This window comes from Atractosteus spatula, chromosome 16 (assembly GCF_055471065.1).
Source record: "Atractosteus spatula isolate fAtrSpa1 chromosome 16, fAtrSpa1.hap1, whole genome shotgun sequence".
NCBI lineage: Eukaryota > Metazoa > Chordata > Actinopteri > Semionotiformes > Lepisosteidae > Atractosteus > Atractosteus spatula.
Genome location: NC_142721.1, coordinates 13,972,023 through 13,992,515, shown reverse-complemented (window position 1 = coordinate 13,992,515; position 20,493 = coordinate 13,972,023). Strand labels below are relative to the sequence as shown.

Here is a 20,493-nt window from a genome sequence, read left to right as displayed (position 1 = left end):
TTTTGCCCAACACTGTGAAAGATGAGCAGAAAAAAAGCTTTAGAATGAAGCAGGTAGCATTGTCTTTCCATCATGCGTTCTTTGTTTTGGGAGCTTGTTGACCTACAGTGTCCCGGCGCTGTTAGTTTGGGATCTGCCATGAGTGCTGGCGCTTGCTCATTGAGGACAGAGGCCAGCGTGCAGTTGGGTTCAGGCTAGGGGAATTCCAGTCATCAGGAGCTCGTGCGTTATGTACTGCCGCGTGTTGGAAACAGTAGGCTGAGCTGCGTCTGGGGACCTGGAGAATTTCCACATGTCCGTCTGGAACAGGCCTCTCGGTGCCAAAGACATGCCCAGCATTGTCGCCCTCAACGTGGAGCGCCTCTCCCGAAATGGACCTGGCCAATGGTGACCCACGGGGGGCGGCATTGAGCTGCAAATGTCCTGGGACGCGGGGCTGCGCAATTCTGTGTCCGCAGGGAGGAGGTTTGCAGGTTTTTCCGTTTCTCTCTTAGTTGGCAACGCCTTACTAACAGGCAATCACTCTTCAAACCCGGTTAGAGGCATTCATCTCTGGGACTAGGCACTTACTGTACAATCACTGCAGGAAAAATCTGATACCCTGCAGTAAACAGAATTGGACACCCCTGCTGTAAAAAGCCACGTTCGTGTTTCAGCTGTGTCCACAACGGTCTTCCAGGAACGGTGCATTTCATATCCACACTTCCAGTGAAATAAATCATCTCTTTCTACAGGTTAAACTACAGTTTGTTTGTTTTTCACCTGAAGCATGGCTCCGTGCCCTTTTCGGCTGGGAAACGGGTGTTAATTGAAAGTGATGGACAAAAACCAGAGAGCGTGTGTCTTTTACTCTCGTTTCTTTTGAGAAGTGGGCATTTTCGTGTGAGCTATCGCAGCATCCGTGTGCAGTAGATTTTCTCGAAGAGCAAGTGTTTGTTCTGCCCAGGATTGCTTGCCTTAAAATTAAAATATCGCATGGTTTGATCATAAGGTAGAATCCTCCCCCTGTATATAAACACAGGGGTGAAATCTGTCCGTAGTATGCTCAGCACTTGTCAGCAGCGCCTAGTGCTCTGGGTTATCAGTACTGTGTATCTGGAGCTCTCGCAGCTCTCGGATATTTACAGCAGCCTGGAGACACACAAGTGTGGGACTTTGAAGATGGTTGTCGTGACGTATCAGCCACAGCTCTGTCGTCTTTTAATACAGTATATTCGTCCAGGAGGGTAACTAGAAAAGCAGCTGAGCTCCGGGGTTTGGTCTCATCATGTTTCGATGGGTTCTTATTTACTGTAGAGTTTGTGAAAGGAGGTCCTCATTGCGTTTTTGCTGTGCCACAGGAGGCCTCGGCCTTTTAAATTCAAGGACCAGAACTGAAATTTTGCGGTTAAAAAATAACCGGAATTCCTTTTTTTAAAATTTGAGTGACACAAGATGGCAGCATGGTGGGCTGGGGATTGCTCTCGCGGGGGGATTATAGGGACCTCAGGAAGGTCGTTTAATGCATCTCTCTCGTTTTTAAACACTTCAAATTTGGCCAGAATGACATTCCCTGTTTGGTGCTGATATTTTGTCCGTGTGCTTTTGAGAAGGCAGTTTAAATGTCTCGATCCTTACAAAACACCAACAGCATAATCGCACATTGGTGGTTCAGTGGTAGAATTCTCGCCTGCCACGCAGGAGGCCCGGGTTTGATTCCTGGCCATTGCAGTGGCTTTTGTCAGTAGCCATAGCACCCTGCAACTCACAACTGGCAACACACTGAAGCTCACCAGGTGTAAGCCTGGTCAGTACCTGGATGGGAGACTCCTGGGAAAGCTAAGGCTGCTGCTGGAAGAGGTGTTAGTGGGGCCAGCAGGGGGCGCTCACCCTGCAGTCAGTGTGGGTCATAATGCCCCAGTATGGTGACAGAAAAGAAAAGCGCTATATAAGTGTAAGCAATTATTAATTATAAAACAGCGCATTATTATGGGCTTGAATTCTAGTTCCAGTTGCAGCAGGGTGTAATTATTCTACATTCAGCGTTCTGATAATTCGACATCTCTAAGGTACCACAACCAGGGGAAGGTGCGGTTCTAAATCCGGTTTCTTCCTTGTATTTTTAGACAATAACCAAGTCGGATTGCTTTTTGTTCCGTTGTCATCCTCCTCTTTTCATATCGTTCAAAAGCGCGATGCTTTTGCCGTTTCAGAGGTGGGTCTCCGGCCTGCTCAACCATGATCCCATCTGCACAGCGCAACTTATGTTAATATTAGCAACACCCCAGTATCACAGGTGGTGCACAACAGCTCACTCGGACCTTGCAAGGCTATTCCAAAGCCTGCACATGTTTAATAACGGTGAGCTACATCTTGAACGCTAATCTTCTACAGTACTGTTATCAGCGTCATCAGAATTTTTCCTGTGTCATGCCTGTGTGTGTACATACAGTACAGTATATACAGTGTATGCAATAAGTGGCACTAAATGTCACTCTAAGTGCCATTGATTCAAACACTTGTTTATTGTGTTTCTAAGGCCTCAGTGTATATTTTAGATATGCACTGTTATATTTTGAAATTTGCATTGCTGCAGTGCTCTGTTTTGATATACTGATTCTAGTTACACTTTGCAAAAGTCCTTAAACACTAAATGCCATTCCTTTCCCTAGCTTATGTTTTTGATTAATTGCGATTAAGTGTTATGTTACGCTTGGACATGTATGACCTTTAATACCCCCCCCTAGCTGTTACATTAATAACCTGACGCACTTTCTCAATCCCCAACATCTGACAGGTGTCCTGCTCTGGTCGTGGGCCGTGTCATATGAGACCTGCGGGCCACGGGATTGTAGCGTGCCCTGCATTGTGTCGACGGGCTGCAGCCTTAAATAAAGCTTTAAAACATGGGCTGCTATAATTTAATCAGCCGGCAAACCCGCAGTCTCAACCCAGGCATGCTCTCACACAGTGGTGTGCGAAATGGCACGGTCCTTCGCTGTGACACCCATCAGGTTTTTATTTGAGGAAATGTGAAGACCGCGTGTTCCGTTTGCTGTTATTTCTGGGCAGTCGTGATCGAGAGTGACAGCCCAGAAGCGCGTGTCGCTTACATCAGCTGGCCGATGGTCTCCGTGTTCGATTGTGCGCGTCGGCACGCTGCGACTCTACAGAGACGCTTGAGCCGAAGTAATGGGCTGCCATCAGAAAGAGAGCCACATCTCTGACGTTCACTTACTGCATTATATCCTAAGTCAACGAATCCCCTTGTGCTCATCCTCTACACATTATGGAAAACCTGCTTTAAGTGACTCTGCAGAAGCTGTCACTCAATACATTCTCTCTTTAAACTTTTCCTGGATAAAAACACCTGCTTATTGCCTGTTATCCTTATATCTCTGTATTGTTTTCATATTAGTTGCGGGCAGTTGGAGCACAGGCATACTAGAGTTAGCGAGAGTGAAACCATGCAGAAATGGATTGATGCAACATTGCAAAACTAAGAGGACTGCCTGGCTGCCAACACCATAGTGTATCCGCCTATGTAGTGAGATACAAGCCAATAGTGTTGACATTAATGACAAACAGTAGCAGCCCTTCCTGGGAGCTTATCTCTTCCCCCCCCCCCCGTCTTAAATGGTTTCTTACTATCTGATATTGGGCATTCACGATCACCTTTCCTAAATCCAAACGTGGCAAGGATTTCGGAAGGACCTCTCCCTCTTTCGCCCTCCGTTGTTGGGCCCCATTAGGGCTGTGACACAGAGTTGGCCTGGTGTGCTGGCAGCCTTCTCCTGAACTGTCAGTGCTCATTTACGGTGGGGGTTGTTTTACACTTCCTCTCATTCACGAGCTGGGCCCCTGCGCTGTCGGCTTGCTCGCTTCATCTCAGCTTTGCCTGCCAATCAGGTCTCTCCTGGGGTCCTGCCCACTGCAATGCATATTGAGGTTTGCAGACGTTTTAGCTGGAAGTAGCTGCTGGGTCATAAGGCTATTTTTTTTTGTGTGTGTAAAAAAATGTGTTTAGGCTTGGAACACGTAAGAAGGACTGCAAATGGAAGAATTTGGCCAGCTTCGCCCGTTTGATTGCTAATTGATCAGACAGTTAAAACCTGCCACTTTCTAAAAGAAAAAAAAAAGTGCCCTCGTCTTCGTCTTAAATACATCAACATGTAGTTTGTGTCCCCTGGTTCATTATTCTCTTTTCAAATTAAAGCAGAGTTTTACCAGTTACAATACTTATTAACGTTGATTAAACCTACATAACTCACAGTTCAAGGCGTACTGTATATGCACTTTGATGTTCATTACTGAAAGCTGGGAGAGGCTTTTCTGAGTGGCAGTAGAACAGTGGAGGGCTGGTGATCTCCGAATCCAAGGGTAATATTCTATAGAGTTAGCAACTTTAATGTCAAACCCCCTTATGGACTGTGAGTTTCTGCTGATTTTGCAAAGTCTTCATGCCAGGAGTATTAGCGCTATCATAATACAGTCTCTTAAACCTCTAGACAGCTCAGAGAGTTAATGATGGTACAACATTCCTAGAAAGGAACGTCATGCCAGGATCAGTTGCTTCGTGAGGGATGACTTCATCAGCAGAAAAATAGAAACTCTTTAAGCGAAAGAGGCAACTGTAGCATAAGTCACCTCCCAAGGCCACTGATTAACGCAAACCGTCCTTCTGGTTATGATCTGGTTATTATATAGATGCTTTAGATCAGTTGTTGTTTTAGCTCTTCCACCCAGGAGGAACCCCTATTCAGCTGCCACTTTCATCCTGCAATTCACAACTAGCAGCCCACTGGAGCTCAGCAGGTGTGAGCCTGGCCAGTACCTGGGTGGGAGACTCCTGGGAAAGCTAAGGCTGCTGCTGGAAGAGGTGTTAGTGGGGCCAGTAGGGGGCGCTCACCCTGCGGTCCATGTGGGTCCTAATGCCTCAGTATAGTGACGGGGACACTATACTGTAAAAAAGGCACCGTCCTTCGGATGAGATGTAAAACTGAGGTCCTGACTCTCTGTGGTCATTAAAAATCCCAGGGTGTTTCTTGAAAAGACTAGGGATGTCCTGGCCACATTTCCCATTGGCCCTTACCCATCATGGCCTCCTAATAACCCCCATCTCTGAACTGGCTTCATCACTCTGCTCTCCTCCCCACTGAGAGCTGGTGTGTGTGAGAGGACTGGTGCATCATCCAGGTGGGGCTGCACACTGGTGGGGGTGCAGGGGATTCCCATTACCTGTAAAAGACATTTCTGGACACTCCACTCACAGTCCTTCTAAGTAAGGATATTGTTGTTGTTATTATTATTTTATTACTTTCAACAGGGAACCCCGACCCAAAATCAGATTGAAATGTTATTTTTTTACGGCATTGGTGATGTTACTCTAAAGACCGCTGTCGTTGTGATTTTTTAAGTGTATGTTAATTGCTTTTTTAATTGAATGCTGATGATTGAAATTTGTAATAATTTATTTCAGTTTTCTACTTGTCAATTTACTTCTGGCTCTTAAAGGGTCAGACAGGGCTTGTAATGGGTATGAAGTGCTGGATAAGTTTCGGAGTTTCAGACTTGCCCTCTTATCAGCAGCTGTGCCACACTCCTTCTAAACTCCTACACAGAGCACAGCACGTCTGAATTCAAGGAGGTAGAGAGAAATTTAAAACACTTTGTTGTCCTCCCAGATGGCAGATTCATTTTTACAGAATCTTTCCTTTGATATCGTGCCTTTTGCATGTCCTTCGCTGCTCCAGGGACTGGTAAATCCTGCTGAAAGTCCCAGTTCCGTCACTGTTGACTCTAGTTGCAGCTGTACTGCACTGTAGACTCATCCTGTCTAGCTGTGCCCACCACACTGCTGCACCTCAACAGCAGCTCATTGCTAATTTAAGTTTTATTTTTGTCATACCTGATCGTCAGCCAAAACAACAGTTGAACTGAACAGGGTTGAGATGCAAAGGGAATTTTATTGTCCAAGGAAGCAAATGTTTCTTATCTGTATCTGTGGTGCTCCGCTATTTGTACTACCTTATCATGCAGGAAAACACATCTAGTGGGGTTTGTAAAAATCACACAAATCACACCGTGAGGCTGCATTCTGTGGGGTTTTAATTCCTTACAAAGGCTCTTACAATTTCCAAAATTAAGATTAGATATATGATCTAGTGAGACTGAAATAACTTCACCAATCAAAAGAGCCAGTCAGGTGCAAGAAGGTTTTTAAGTGTGATGTAGTCTCTTTACAGGTGGTGCACAGGCGCTGCCAGGCTGATACTGTGAATGAAAGCCTAGCCAATATTTTCGAATCTGTCGCGCAGTTCCTAGTGTCGAGGGGGTCAGGTGCAGGTAATGGATGCGCTGCTGTTTCTTTCCTGCGTGTCCCTCTCTGTAATCTCATTTCGACAAACCTCCTGGCTTGCTGGCCATCACTGGAACGAAATGACAAAATGAACAGTTGCACACAAGCAGCATTCGTTTTTATTTCAGTTCTGTTGTTGTCGATTAAGGTTTCTTCCTACCGTCCGGGCTGTGGAGTAGCCCATTCAGCTCATGGCTGTGACCCTCATATTATTTTAGACTGGGAGTATTGGCATTGAGTGTAGAAGCAGTGTGCCTCTCGGCTCTCACTGATGGCACCACAGGCTCAGAAACGCCTGGTCGCAGGCTGACTAGAGCTCAGCCTGACCTGGAGTCTGTTAGTCAAGTATAGAGATCAACCTCCATTCCAAATGAGCACCTTAATCAATTTTAATCAGGCCCACTAATGTGACGTTCAGTGACTGCATGTGTATACACTATACAGCACATTCCTAAGGGCTCTTATGACACCTCACGTCAAAAGCAGTATCATTTTCCTTCTTGAAGCTTCTTATCGATTGCCATGCTCTGTGACTCAATAGCCACTCGATACTGTACATATGCATCAGCAGTTTTTGTTTGCATTATTGTTCTAGCAAATGGAAAGATTCCACTGCTGAATTTTCACTACAAAAGGCGTGAAAGTAGAAAAAGACACAAATCTCAACTTTGGGCTGTGAAATCTGCTTCAGGTAGGTGAGAGAATGAGGACAGTATATAACACAGTATATAGTTCAAGTAGGGAGCTGCGTCAGCATGCGTAGGCTGCAAAGGAACAAGTAATAGGTTTATTCCCTGCTGAAAAGAGAAGAAAGGGTCACACACCTGAAGAAAGCTCAACAGCCGAAACGTTGTTTCCTTCTTCTCTTTTCAGCATGGAATAAACCTATTACTTGTTCCTATAACAGTATATAACTGCAAATAATGCAATTCCATAGAAGTAAATTAGAATATTGTATAATAACATTGCAACTGTCTCAGTACCAGTACTGTATACTTAATGTATAGTGCTACAGACTTTCCTCACTTTGGCATATTAACCACATGAACCACAACATGGTAGATATGTTAAAAGTTAGCCATCTTTCTGCCTCTCCACTTAAGTTGTGTCAGTTCACTGCCTGAAATACAGTGAAATACAAAATACAAACTGTTGAAAGCCTGTAGTCACATTTAATGCAATTGAATGCATTAATACTGGTGACTTTATTTCTTGCGTTTATTGATCTTTGTCCAATGATCTGTATCTGCTGCTCTCCAGCCTTCAGTTAACTGTCAGACAAGCATTGCATTCTTGACTGTTGTTTAATCTGATTTACAGAGAAAACCGTCAGAATGACCTGTGTCATCACATGCGTGCCCAGGGAGCTCTCTGACTGCCAGCCATGCTGCTGTTTTGGTGCTGAATGCTTTTGCGATATGAAGCTGGCAGTTCTGTTTCTTCCCACATGTACAAGCTTGCAGATAGTGACTTATTTTCCACTTAAGCACCCACACATACAACCCCCCCCCCGCCACGTCAGACTGAGATTCTACATTTTCATGCAACACTGAATTATTGTATTGGGAAGAGTAAGTACTATACATGCACAGACTGAATCACTGTGACTGGAATGCCCTCCTATAATGAAACCACACAGCATTCAATGGAAAAGGCAGCATGTTTACACAGTGATGGCTGTCATATTGTTTCTATTATTGAACATGTTGTTAATAATCTGCCAGGAGCCCGAGGATTAATGTGAGTTTTTCCTTACAAAAGGGGCTGTGATTCGTATGCTCTTTCAGAGTTAGGATTCCTGCCTTTCCTCATCAGTTGGAGGACAATCTTCAAGACCTTGTAGAAAGCAACCCACTTGCTGGACTGTTCTATACAGTATTTCTGATTTTAAGAGGGTTAGGGCTGCAGGACTCCAGACTGCAAGCCTCAGAGGTGGTCTTACCTGCAGAGCAGTGCTGAGGGAGAGTCTGTTGCTTACTGGGAAACTAAGAGAGAGAAGTAGAGGGAACACGATGATAGTTGACACAGGCATTAAAAACAGAGAAAAGCAGACAAACTGAAAACTGGGCATTATCCAGACTGGTCCTTTTAATCATATAGTGATTTATTAAAAGGCCCTACGATATGTTAATACATACACAGTCTGACATAAGTTTTAAAACTTATGAAACTTTATGGCATGATCATATATGATCCTCCTGTCTGTTCAGCATGTTCAGCTTGCAAGATGATCACTTCATCATATCTGAATCAACATCTACTGTATGTGCATTTATAAAACCACAGAAAATAAGTGAGAAAAAACAAGAATGGGTAGGTGAGATAAACAGTATCCATGCTTATACTACAATATTCATAATATATTACAATATATTGCTTATATTACAATTTACCAGGGCCAGGGCAATTCCCATTCCAGCTAAGGGGTAAATATAATTTGTGGCGTACCACAGGGGTCTGTGCTGGGACCAATGCTCTTTCTGACTGATATCGCTGAGCTAGATGCTGGTATCGTTAGGAAGTTAGTCCAGCTGGCAGATGCTACGAAATCAAGAGGGCGAGCGAGAGTTGACGCATCAGGGCTCACTGACCTCTGACCTCCAGCTTGCACTCCACCACAGCCTCCCCCCGTTCGTTGACGGCCTTGCAGGTGTACACCCCTCCATCGAAGGGACAGGGCTTCCGAATCTCCAGGGTCAGCACCCCCTGTTTACTGAACATCCTGTACTTGGGCTCGTTGCTGATGTCCATTTTGTTCTTGTACCAGGTCACTTTAGGCTGGGGGAGGGGGGAGGGGTTAATTTTTAAAACGATCACAAGGAGATGTGAGTCTGCTCCTGCTGGAGAGTTTAATTTTAATCGCACTAGATTGCTGGGCAGGGCCTCTGGAGTTTGTAAACCATCCACCCATCCTTTTCCTGGCCACTTTATTCAACTCAGGGTCACAGGGGAGCCGGAGCCCATCGTGGCAAGCAACGCGCACAGGGCAGGGTACACCCTGGATGGGACACCAGTCCATGGTATGGGCACACTCACACCAGGGCTAATTTTCCCACCGCTATGCCTTTGGACTATGGGAGAAAAAGGGAGCAGCTGGAGAAAACCCACATGAACATGGGGAGAACATACAAACTCCACACAGGTAGCACCCCAGGAATTGAACCCAGGGCCCCAGAACTGTGAGGCAGCAATGCTAACCCTGGTGTCCTGGTTAAGTTCTGATCTGGTCTTGTAGAATTTGGCCTCCCTTTAATTCAAGCAGTGAAACAACTGCTCACTTCTCCACTGAATAATGGAGGCTGCTGGCGCATTATGGCTCAAAGGTATCCTTTGGGATGAAAAGCGCTTTATGAACTCGGTTTCTCATTATCGTTATTATTAATTAAGACGGTTTACCTTGGGCGAGCCTCGGACAGCACAGCTCAGAGTGGCGTTGTAGCCCGAGATCACTGAGCGGTTCACCAGGGGGTGAGTGAACTTGGGGGCTTCAGTGAAGTCATGCTCCTTGTAGACAGGTGGTTTATACACAATCCCTGAGAAACACCCAAAATGCAGGTCAAAATAAAGGGCAGAGGAAGAAGCACTCCATCCTAACTTGTTTCTCCCCTCCTGCAATCTCTGATTTTCCGACAGTCTGGGAAACCTTCTGTTCTCAGACTTTCGGTTCAGCTTCTCTCCTTGCTTGTATGCTTGTCACGCCAACAAAAGAGTGACAGTAAAACCCACGGCTCATGGGATGGTAACCTGCGGGCCTGGACTCCACTCCATCCCAGAATCCCCGTGCAGGGAGAAGGCCGCCGGATTATTATTAAGAGGGACCTGCCTGTCTTCTGGATGTACGCGCTGTCCTTGGACACGCAGGGCTGTTCGCTGAGGCCGCACAGGTTCGCGGTGAAGACCCGGAAGACGTACTCGTTGCCCATGATGAGGTCCGACACGACGCAGTTGGTGCGGCGGTACTGCTCGTAGACCGTGAACCACTCCTGTCACGGGACAAGCGTGAAGCAGCTGCCGTTAGAGTAGGCCTGAGCAGGGAGGGTCTGGTTTCTACAGAGGAACTCCTTCGGCACTCCGGACCCAGCCACCAGCAGGTAAGAAACACGTTTGGCTTTCGCCGTTTAGTTTGTGTTGTCCAAGTGCACAGCCTGGATTAAGACCAAATGAACCTTGTGCCAGTTGGCCCGTTTCTCCTCTCCTACCTGGTTTAAAGAACAATCCTGCTTAAAATAAATCAAATAGATCAATCCTGCTTATCTGGCGTTTTTTAATTTGAAAAAGACAGCTGCTGCTTCTACATCGGTAACCTCTTAGCACGTACATTTATAGATTTATAGATTACAAATAGGCTGTAAACGCAGACACGAATTGGACCAATGTGCCAGAATTTTCTATGCAACTGGATGATGGCGATTTCAGAAAAGTTGTGTTAGTCCGACCAAGAGCTATCGCAGTTGACTTGAGGCTCCATCTCTTATCAGAAAGAGGGTGAACTCCAGTGAGGGTTGTAGCAGGCCCGAGCCTGTCACAGAAGCCCAGGGTTTAAGGCTAGACTTCACACGAGATAGGTCACAGGGCACACATGCGTGCAGAAACAGAAGGTCAACCAATTTACCCAGCCCTCATGTTTTGTGGAGACGGGAGGAAACCAGATTACACTTAGAAAACCCATGTGCCTAAGGAGAGAACATGCACACTCCACACAGAAGGTCCCCAAGTCGAGAATTGAGTCTAACAGCCAAGACCCGCGAGGCAGCAGTGCTAACCATCAGAACACTTTCACCTATGGCAGACTACGACCTAAACTACAGCACAGGCAGGGTATGCTGAAGCATGTTGCAAATAGCTGATGAACATCTAAAATTGCAGTTCTAATTAACTAATTGCTATTTGAAACGTGATAATCATAGAAGTAAAGTCTAGGCATTCCTGGTATTTAGATGAATCCAGGCTAATGCAGCCTGGATTGAAATACAAGGCAGCAGGAAATGTGCTGAGCTTAGAGAATCAGCTGGACACTTTCGAAGTGTTTAACCTTCCAGTTTAAAAAGCACAGTCAAAGTCACTCTTTTGCGGACAGCTCGTAAATTTGCCAAAGGGCAGGAGCTAAGATTAGAAAATCGGCGTCCGCTGGCGTGCCTGGAGCTGAGCCAGGCAGGTTGGACACAGCTGGACTCCAGAACACATTGTCCAAGGGAGGTATTCACTGGGCAAATGAGTCATCAAGGAGGCTAGGATACCTTCTGCATCTGGTGGAAAGTCCAGAGCCCATTCACATTTACAACTACAGCACAGCACACATACTGTACCGCCTTCAGTTCAAGCTTTACATTGGTTTGCTCCGCATAAAAAACTCAGAAAAGTAGGGCTTAGTTCAGTGTTAGTTCCATGATGAAGGCTACTCTGCGAGGTGTCTGTCTATAACAAGGTAAAAGAGGGATCCTTCCTGCAATAGGTATTTGCAAACCTTCCATAGCACTGAGATGAGAGGGTCCCTATTTTATCTAACCCTTGTTTGGAAACTCCTGGATGAAGGAAACCTCACCAAGCACTTACTAAAGATCTGGTACAAAAACAAGAAACTTGCACATTGCTCATCTTTGGTATTGCCAGATCACACACAGATCACAGATATATTCGTTTCTGGTTTTAAAGGGGCACCGCAGTCCCAGTTTCTCAGTGCAGTTATTAAATCTTGGTAACAAAACAAATTAATTGACAGTATAGAAACAATTTACAAATTTCGAATGAAGCACAAAATCCTGAACTTTGTGAAAGTACTGTACAGTAAGTCACCATGTTGTCACAAACTGTTAGTCTCGACACGAGCAAGAGTTCCCAAGAATTGTGACGTGAAGCGACCCTTCCTGCTCACTAGTCACTGTAATGACGTGATGTACGATTGAGTAAGTACAGGTTGTGCAGCAGACATTTCACTGCAGAAATGTTCCAACGTTATCAGCATGCAGAGTCAGCAAGTAAGCAGTATTTGTCGGCAAAACCGTGTCGAAGTTGAGAGCAATATTTCTATTGGGTTAAAAGAGATGTATTCACAAACCTGCTTGTTTACAATGTAGTGGGGCCGTGTCATGTCACTGAAAGTTTTGTTGCCTTGTTCTCAACTGCAGAATATGGCGCTGCACATACCTGGAAATTTAATCTATTTTATTGTGTAAATTGGAGGTTTTGCAAGTGACTGTGTACATTTTACTTTCATTGTGGTTTGAAATGCACTTATCAGTGCTGATTCTTTCTAACTCCGGGATATGAAAATAAGCATTGCACTTCCCCAGCTGTGAAGCACTGTGTGACTGGTGAACAATGAGTACTCTGGTGCAAACTGACTGAGCCCGACTCATCTCCCCTTTCGAACCCTCACCATGGTCTTCTTATCGGCCTTCTGGATGGTGTAGCCTGTGATCTCCATGTTGCCGTTGTCCTTCGGCGGTTTCCACTCCAGAGCCACGTTGAAACCCCACACGTCTGTGATCTTCAGGTTCTGGGGAGGGCCGGGCTTGTCTAGGAAATATCACCGCAAGGCAGGAACAGCTCTAAGTCTTATTGTGAGGCATCTCCTTTGCAAAAGCCATGTAACGTAGGCATGTAACATTTTCCAAGTCAGCGAAATTTAAAATTTACAGCAAAGCCAGTATTAACTGGCACCATTTCAGACATTGTACAATATCAGGATATCTTAACATTTGTTTAAATCGGTACTGTAAGCGCCTCATACTCTCTCATACTGTAAGTGTTTAACATTGTGCTTTTATAAAACAATTTTTGGTATTGATAAAGGATGGGCCTTGAATTTATTTGGACCATTATAACACTGGTACTTTTCCATCCATTATTGGAAAGGTTTTTATTCCCGGCAATCCAGAGACTATCCTGGAAGCACAGAGTTGCAGGCTTATAACCTGGACAGGGGATCAGCCCCTCACTGGGCACACACAGCTCCTGAGTGGTTTCTTTTTAATGGTTTCTGCTAAGCAGTCTGTGCAGTGTGTGTTCTCAGGCTTCTCCTCGAGCCCAACCTGCAGAGCCCCAACAAAACTAACTTTGAAGGTCGAAGGTGAATCCCAAAATATAGCTTGTCAGCAGCTTGAGCCCCTGTTGTTCAACAATTACCATCCATAAACTGCTCAGCTCAGCTGGTGCACTCTTGTCTGAGTCCCTCAGCCACCTGATAAAAGTACAGCTGTCTTTCCCACAGTGACAGATCAAACACAGGCACATGAAAGGACAGAACCAGAGCAAAAGGCCCCTGTGTTCTCTGTGATTGTAGCTGCATCTAACAGCTTCTCCTGCTTGTGGAAACTCAGCTGCTTTCTAGCTTTGTGGCTCTAGTTCATTAAACATCGTGGGGTTTTGCCTGTGAGCACAGAAACAAGCCTTCTCTGCCTCAGCAGCAGACGTTTCAGAGATAATGTCAGGTCATTAGAACATACTGTAAGAACGTTAGTATTTGCTAGTTAATTGATCCCTGGATTTCATCCTGCCAGGATATCAGCTTCAGCAACCTGGTTGCATAGCCGTTCCATACTTGTACAACCAGTGCTCTTCCCCTTAGTTTCTACATGTGCCCCCTGGGTCTGGGTTATCCCTGCGTGTCGTGATCACCTTCACACATTCAAGAACATCCAGTTTCTGAACACTGAAAAGATGGAGAGTAAGAGCACTCTGGCTTCCATTCTGCAAGGCATATTCCATCTTTGGCCGTGCAAAATTAAATTTTGTAAGACCCTGTTAATTTATATTATATAGAATTCTACAGGAAGGGAACAACACAGTACACAGCCTACAAACTGAAGCAAACAGTTGCAGCATGACAGCAGCCTTTTCAATACATGTTGTAAGTAAAGCAGCAGCTGTCTAACAGAGTACAGGAGCCCAGTTACTTACCCACAACTTGAATGTTGATGGTAGCCTTGTCCTCCATGTTCTCAATCTGCACCTGCAGCTCATACTTGCCCGAATCTTTGCGGTCGGCGCGGCGAATGAAGAGGATGGTGTCCGTGTCGCTGTTACGGACGCTGACCTGCTTGGGGTCCAGGGCCTGATCGTCTTTTGTCCAGGTGACCTTTGGCCTAGGTTTGCCCTGTGAGGATTATATACCGTAAGGCCCGACATCCAAGACTTAGTTAATCGTACTCAATCAACACAGGTCACAGTTGGCCATCTGCTGCTTCTGTTTGGAAGAAAAGCAGGCTATTCGGAATTATATCCCAAAAAACCTTAAGATGCACACAAGATACAGTATGGTATAAAAAAATAAATAGAAAATCATTATAGTAAATGCCTGTACAGATGACACACTAAAGACGATGTCTGAAGCTTATTTTTCAGGTGTGCAAAAAAGGTGATTTTGTACAGTATTTGGGTGCAGATGGGTGTGATAATAGACCTTGCGCACACACATGTACACACACTAACCCCTCCGCAATCTCATTTGGACACCCTGGGGGTTCTGCCGCTGTGCATGCTGTTGGCTGAAAGTGTCTGGAGTGTGAACATCTCATTTTCCAATTAAAATAACTGCAACAAGTTAAGAAGGTGACACTCCCTTCCCTGCCTGCATGGGGCCAACAGCAGCCATGGCAGTGGGCTTCTATACTGTGGCACACCGAGCTCCCTACACCGGCTGCCAAGAGAAGTGCCTGCAGCGCTTGCCATCTGCTCAACTGGGCTGCTTTCATGACAGGGCTGCCCCTGAGCAAGGTCTGCAACTCACTGGTATAATGACTGAGATACAATGAGTCAGTTGTAGAGCACCGGGAAATCTTGGTAAAAACATGGTAAAGCCCAGTCAGTGTGCTACAGTAACTCGCGAGAGATCTGTAATAAAAAGTGACTGAGAAAAAGAAAGGCCAGGTGGATCTGCAAACTGGACATAGCAGCGCTCTTAAAGCGTGTTCCAGCTTCCATTCAAACTCTTTTCCATGTTCACAGATTGGTGAGAATCCCGGACTTGGGACTTTTTTTTCCTGTACTGAATGTTAATGTTTTATTCTTTCAAGCATGCCGAGATTGAAGAACTGCTATCCCCTGAAGGACAGAGCTTTCACAGGCACGTATGCTCCTAAGACAATGCCAAGCAAATGTTTAGAGACGAGCCTCTTCCACTGATCTTCGCTTTGCTGTAAATCTGTCCTTTCTGATGGGTGTTGTGAATACCATGCCTTCAGCAGCTACGGACTTCATTTCATCAAGAGGAAGGGAAGATGGAAGCACAAGTAATCAATACACCTCTGCATGTGTTACCAGGGATATGATTACAGGGTCTGAGGTCCCTTTATTTATAGCTTGCAGAAAGCACAAACTCTCATATATCACACATGGTAACTTGTCAACAAAATTGCCTGGGATTGAGTTTCTGCACCAAGCAAAATCTAACACCGAAATTGATTTGAGGTGTTTGGGTCAAAGATTAAACAAAGACAGGGTAGGTCTTGCAGCCCAAGCGCCTGAAAACGGACAGTTTGATATTATGAATATCTTCCACTGGTTGGCCAGATCCCCTTCGGAGGTTTTGCGTATCCACATCTGATACACATGGGAAACCACGAGGCTCTGAGAAAAAACTCGGAGCCAGAGCCTGGCGAAGAAAAAAAAACCTAACAGGACCTGTATTTACAGCTGTGTTGAAGAGGGAGCTTATGATGGCATTTTTATTGGTTCTGAACTGAATCCTGTTAGACGTGATTTATCTAAATCTGAAAAAGATTGAAGACACAGCGCTGATCACAAAGTGGATTCCAAACAAAGAGGCAACACACGCACAGGCTATTTTCCAGTCCTGTTCCCATCAAGTTTACCACCTCCCCCAGTCTTTGATAACACCATATAACGTCACACGAAAGACCTTTTCAGAGCTCAGCTTACCTGGAAAGGAATTACGATGTTGACTGTTTCTCCAACCTTCTTGATCAGAGTCTGGCGCAGGCTTCGAGGAATCCAGATTTTGGGGCGTTCTGTAAAACAGCGCCAGTCAAAAAGCAGGAAAAGTAACAAATGAGAGGAGGCCATTCAGTTTAATTTGCCCACGCAGTCATAGCTACTGTAGTAGCTAACTCATACAAGGATCTCATCCAGTTAGTTTTATTTTTAAGTATTTCTTTTTAAGATTATTTATTAGTTATTGTTTCTTTTTTCTATATGAAGTAATACAATTCTTCAAATCAACCTGGAACAAATGTATTCAGTTATGCAGTAGTTTCATTCACAGGACAATAATCTAGTTGGTCCCGCTGATGTAAAAGTACACTGGCACAAAGTGCCAAAGAAATGCGTCAGTATAAAATGATTTTTTTTTTGACAGGGTGGAGTTCTGAGCCTTTCATGTTTCATTTCCTTGTAATAGGCACGTTCTTTCAACTACTGTAAGTGGGAGACTGGCCCTGCTCAATGGATGAGGTGTGAGGGCTTTCTCTAAAGATGACTCTATTACAAGCACCTAAAATGTGTTGACAGGTCATCAGCAAAAACACAAGAGCTTGGATGAACATCAAGGCTCTGAATGAGCTTGTTCTGGCTTTGCTGATACGTGCCAAAAATTAAGACTCAGAGGACTTCCATAGCTGAACCCAAAAGCAACGTCCAATATACTGTAAGTCTGCTGTCACATCAGATTCAATTTCATTTACCACACACTGTTACATTTCCTAAGTATACTTCTGAGTCCCAGCACAACTGAACTGTTGGCTCTGTCCTGTCAATGGCTGGCTCTAAAATAAATTGGGACATCCATTAACTGCTCACATGTCTGACTGAGCACTGTAATTACGTTGCTAAGTGTTAATACAGATGTCGTGTGTACAATAATAAGTTTATACTCGACAGCAGTGGCCTCCAGCTCTGGTCCTTCAAGTGTTTACAGATATCAGTTAAGATCGCATTTAGTTAACGAAGTCAAAAACTGGCAGCGATTAAAAGCTTAGATGTAATACAGATTAGCTGATTCACAGTTTTTCTAAGACTAGGTCTATGAGAATCAAATATTATACCCTTGGGAAATAATATATGCATACAGTTTTTATACTGACTCAAAACCTTCTTCTTTTGGAGGGTCTTTACTTAACTGGTTCTGTTATTTACCCCTGTACCCCTGGGGTACTCTACTGTCTCCACTCATTGTGCATATCTTGACCTTTGTTTTTGTTGTTGTCGCACTTTCAGAAGCCACTTTTAAAGGTGCTATATAAAATAAAGTTTATATTTATTGTTGTTATTATTATTATAACGTGAATATATTGTACTTCTTCTGCTGTATATCAGACCCTTTCTTCCTTACAGTTTTAGCTTTAGTTGTTAATGGCACGATAATGGCATAAAATAATGACTTGACAGTGACCCTACAATCATTATCCAGTCATTATTTTTCAAGAAACAGCTGGATTTTATATCAATATAGCTACTGAAAACCTCTTATCTGCAACCATTCTTACTCTCTAAAGCAAGAGCAGTGCAGCGCAGAGGGCCCGCCAGAAAATTACAACTGCAGCATGATAATCAGCATTTAATATTTGCAATGTTCTAAATAAATGTATCTGAAATAAGATAAAATGGCCGAAATGCTAACGATATCACAAACAAAGGGAAATTAAAATGAATTTTTAAAGTGTCATGTACTGGGAGGACAATTTGTACCATTAAAACCTCGAAACTATAATAATAAACTTTATTTTATATAGCACCTTAAAGGTGGCTTCTCAAAGCGCTTGTCAAAGAAACGAGTAAGAAATCCTTCCTATCACTGGCTAGTGCAATGCAATGCAGAAATTCGAATGGAATGATTAATTATTGTGTGCTTTTTTTAAGGAAGGTAATGGATGCATCATAACAAGGTCCTCCTGGTCTGGCAGGGATACTTTATAAGGTGGGAAAGTTAGGGAACAGCAGCAGAGAGACCCTCCCCCTCCCCCTGTGCGGTCAGTCGAAGGGCTCGGAAGCAGATTCGTTTCACAGTGAGCTGGAAAAACCGCTTGGACGCTGAATAGACACATCTCTTGCAAATTGCAAATTGCACTGCAAATGGAGAGCGTCTGCGTGTCAGCTGGTGCACCAGCGAGCCCTGCTGGCGTCCAAGAGGGGTAAGTTGACGGCTGGAATATTTTTCTAATTAGGTTAATGTTCTGTCCCACCTGTCGGGGTGTCTCAGGCTTGTGTCCCGGGCAGTGGAAACAGCAGGGGTTCTCACTGCGACTGGACAGCGACAGGTGGAGCACTGACTGACAAGCAAAGAATGCACTGAAGGGCAACTTTCCTAATCTGCCATCATCCCCAGGAAGAGGTGGCCAAGATACGGCTTGTTATCCCTCTTATCCTTCAGGATTCTCCCTCTCCAGGCTGCTCAGTGCAGACACTGTTCTCAAACCGCTACACTGTTACTGCAGCTTAGCTCTTTTCTCACTTCAGAAAGACCTTGAAACAAAGCATATTAATACAATACTGGAGTGATAGATAAGCTACAATTCTTTCACAGATTTACTGCCTCTCCGTTTCCGGAACGAAATCTTTCATGTATTCGTTACATTGTATTTATCATTTAAGCCCTTTTTGTATAACTAATTTAGATCTAGTTCTTGGGCTTTCTTCATTAAAATACATCATTAACACTTGTTTTCAGTTGAGGATTGACTGTATATTAATTAGACACACTGCCTGTGAAACTCATCTAGCACCTCAACTGTAATAAATGAGATGTCTTGAAATTTGACATTATCATTTGACAGGCTTGCTGCTCGGCGACTAATATAAAAAAGTGTCATGACAAGGGCCGACCAATCAGCCTAGAGGGCAACAACAGGAAGCACTTCCTCCTGCAAAGGATTGTGGGAGTATGGGACAAGCCTTCTTCCGAGATGTGGCTGGATGGGATCCTCATATCAATTACTAACTACCGAACGGCCCAGGTGGGCCCAATACCTTCCCCTTGTTTGTAACCATTCTCAGGTTCCCATGTCCGGCTGTTACATTTCTGTTGAATGTGCCGCAGTGTGAACTAACTGGGGGAGGGGATGGGGGGGGGGGGGGGGGAGTCGTTCGACGACTTACGCATGATCTCTCGGATGGTGACGGGCTGGGAGAGGGTAGCGGGGGCGCTGCTGCCCGCCACGTTGACGGCTCGCACGCGAAACTGCATCTTCTCTCCCGTGGGGAGATCCCGAATGATGACGGAGGTGCGCTCCGTCAGGCCCTCGAAAGCCGGCACCCACTCGTCAGCTGAGAACAGAGACCGACATGCAGGGCGTTTGCTCGAGAGCCAAGGACCTCAGTAGGATGCCCAGTACTCCACTTTCTGATCTTACTCATATTTCACTCCACAGTTTCATCCAAGGGAAAAAACTCACTCAGACTTCCACTTTATCTCCTGGTGCTGCTCCTCAAAAAATGACAAGAATTTTTTTACCAGGAGGTGGCACAGATCTATAGTGGTATTTTTTTTTAATATAAACAATCAAATTTCAGTTCCAATCAGTGCCGCCACTTTGCCACTCTCCTCAAGCACTCACACACAAATAAATGCGAATTAGAAAAGTCTTGCATGATGCCATTTACAAAGAGTCAAGAGGGTTTGTTATTACAGAGAGCAAAGTGTGCAGTCTTCAGTTCAGTTCAGCATTACATACGATTCTCAAGCAGCTCAAGGTCTTCAAGATTTTTTCCGGTTTTAGCCATCTATTGAAATGATCCATCCTTCGATTTTCTGACCATTTCTTCCAATTCAGGGGTGTGGGGGAGCCGGAGCCTATTTCAGCAAGTAAGGATGCCAGTCCATCACAGGAGACGCACGTTCAACCAGGGCAGATTTGCCCATTAGCAGCCATTTACCCCACCAGTATGTCTTTGGACTGTGGGAGGAAACTGGAGCACCAGGAGGAAAGCCGCAGAGAGAACATACAAATGCAGACACCCAAGGAAATTAACACAGGGCCCCAGAGCTGCAAGGCAGCAATAATAAACACTGCCCCAGGCCGCCTTTGTAGGAACCTTTTGGTATTAACTGAAAACGCAACTAACATGACACTAAAGCAGAAGATGGAAGGGGAAACCATTCAGTCGCTTAATAATTTAACAGATGTTGGACTTTGATCAAGGTTGTAAGCTAAAACGCTTTGTAACCCTTTTTCTACGTCATCTCAGTGTAGGTCTTTGTCACG

General features: G+C 44.8%; 1 protein-coding gene across 1 annotated transcript in view; it reads right to left on the bottom strand.

Annotated features, from left to right (window-relative positions):
- Window positions 1–6,070: 6,070 nt before the first annotated feature.
- mybpc3 (myosin binding protein C3) overlaps window positions 6,071–20,493 on the bottom strand; it is a 49,761-nt gene continuing 35,338 nt past the window's right edge. Inside the window, exons 25-33 of the mRNA XM_088934569.1 lie at window positions 19,388–19,555; window positions 16,217–16,305; window positions 14,237–14,432; window positions 12,714–12,853; window positions 10,161–10,320; window positions 9,734–9,870; window positions 8,929–9,115; window positions 8,280–8,322; window positions 6,071–6,407 (exon numbers count right to left, since the gene is read on the bottom strand). Coding sequence (XP_088790695.1) covers window positions 8,312–8,322; window positions 8,929–9,115; window positions 9,734–9,870; window positions 10,161–10,320; window positions 12,714–12,853; window positions 14,237–14,432; window positions 16,217–16,305; window positions 19,388–19,555 — 1,088 coding nt within the window. The 3' untranslated portion in view covers window positions 6,071–6,407; window positions 8,280–8,311. The remainder of the gene's footprint in view (window positions 6,408–8,279; window positions 8,323–8,928; window positions 9,116–9,733; window positions 9,871–10,160; window positions 10,321–12,713; window positions 12,854–14,236; window positions 14,433–16,216; window positions 16,306–19,387; window positions 19,556–20,493) is intronic.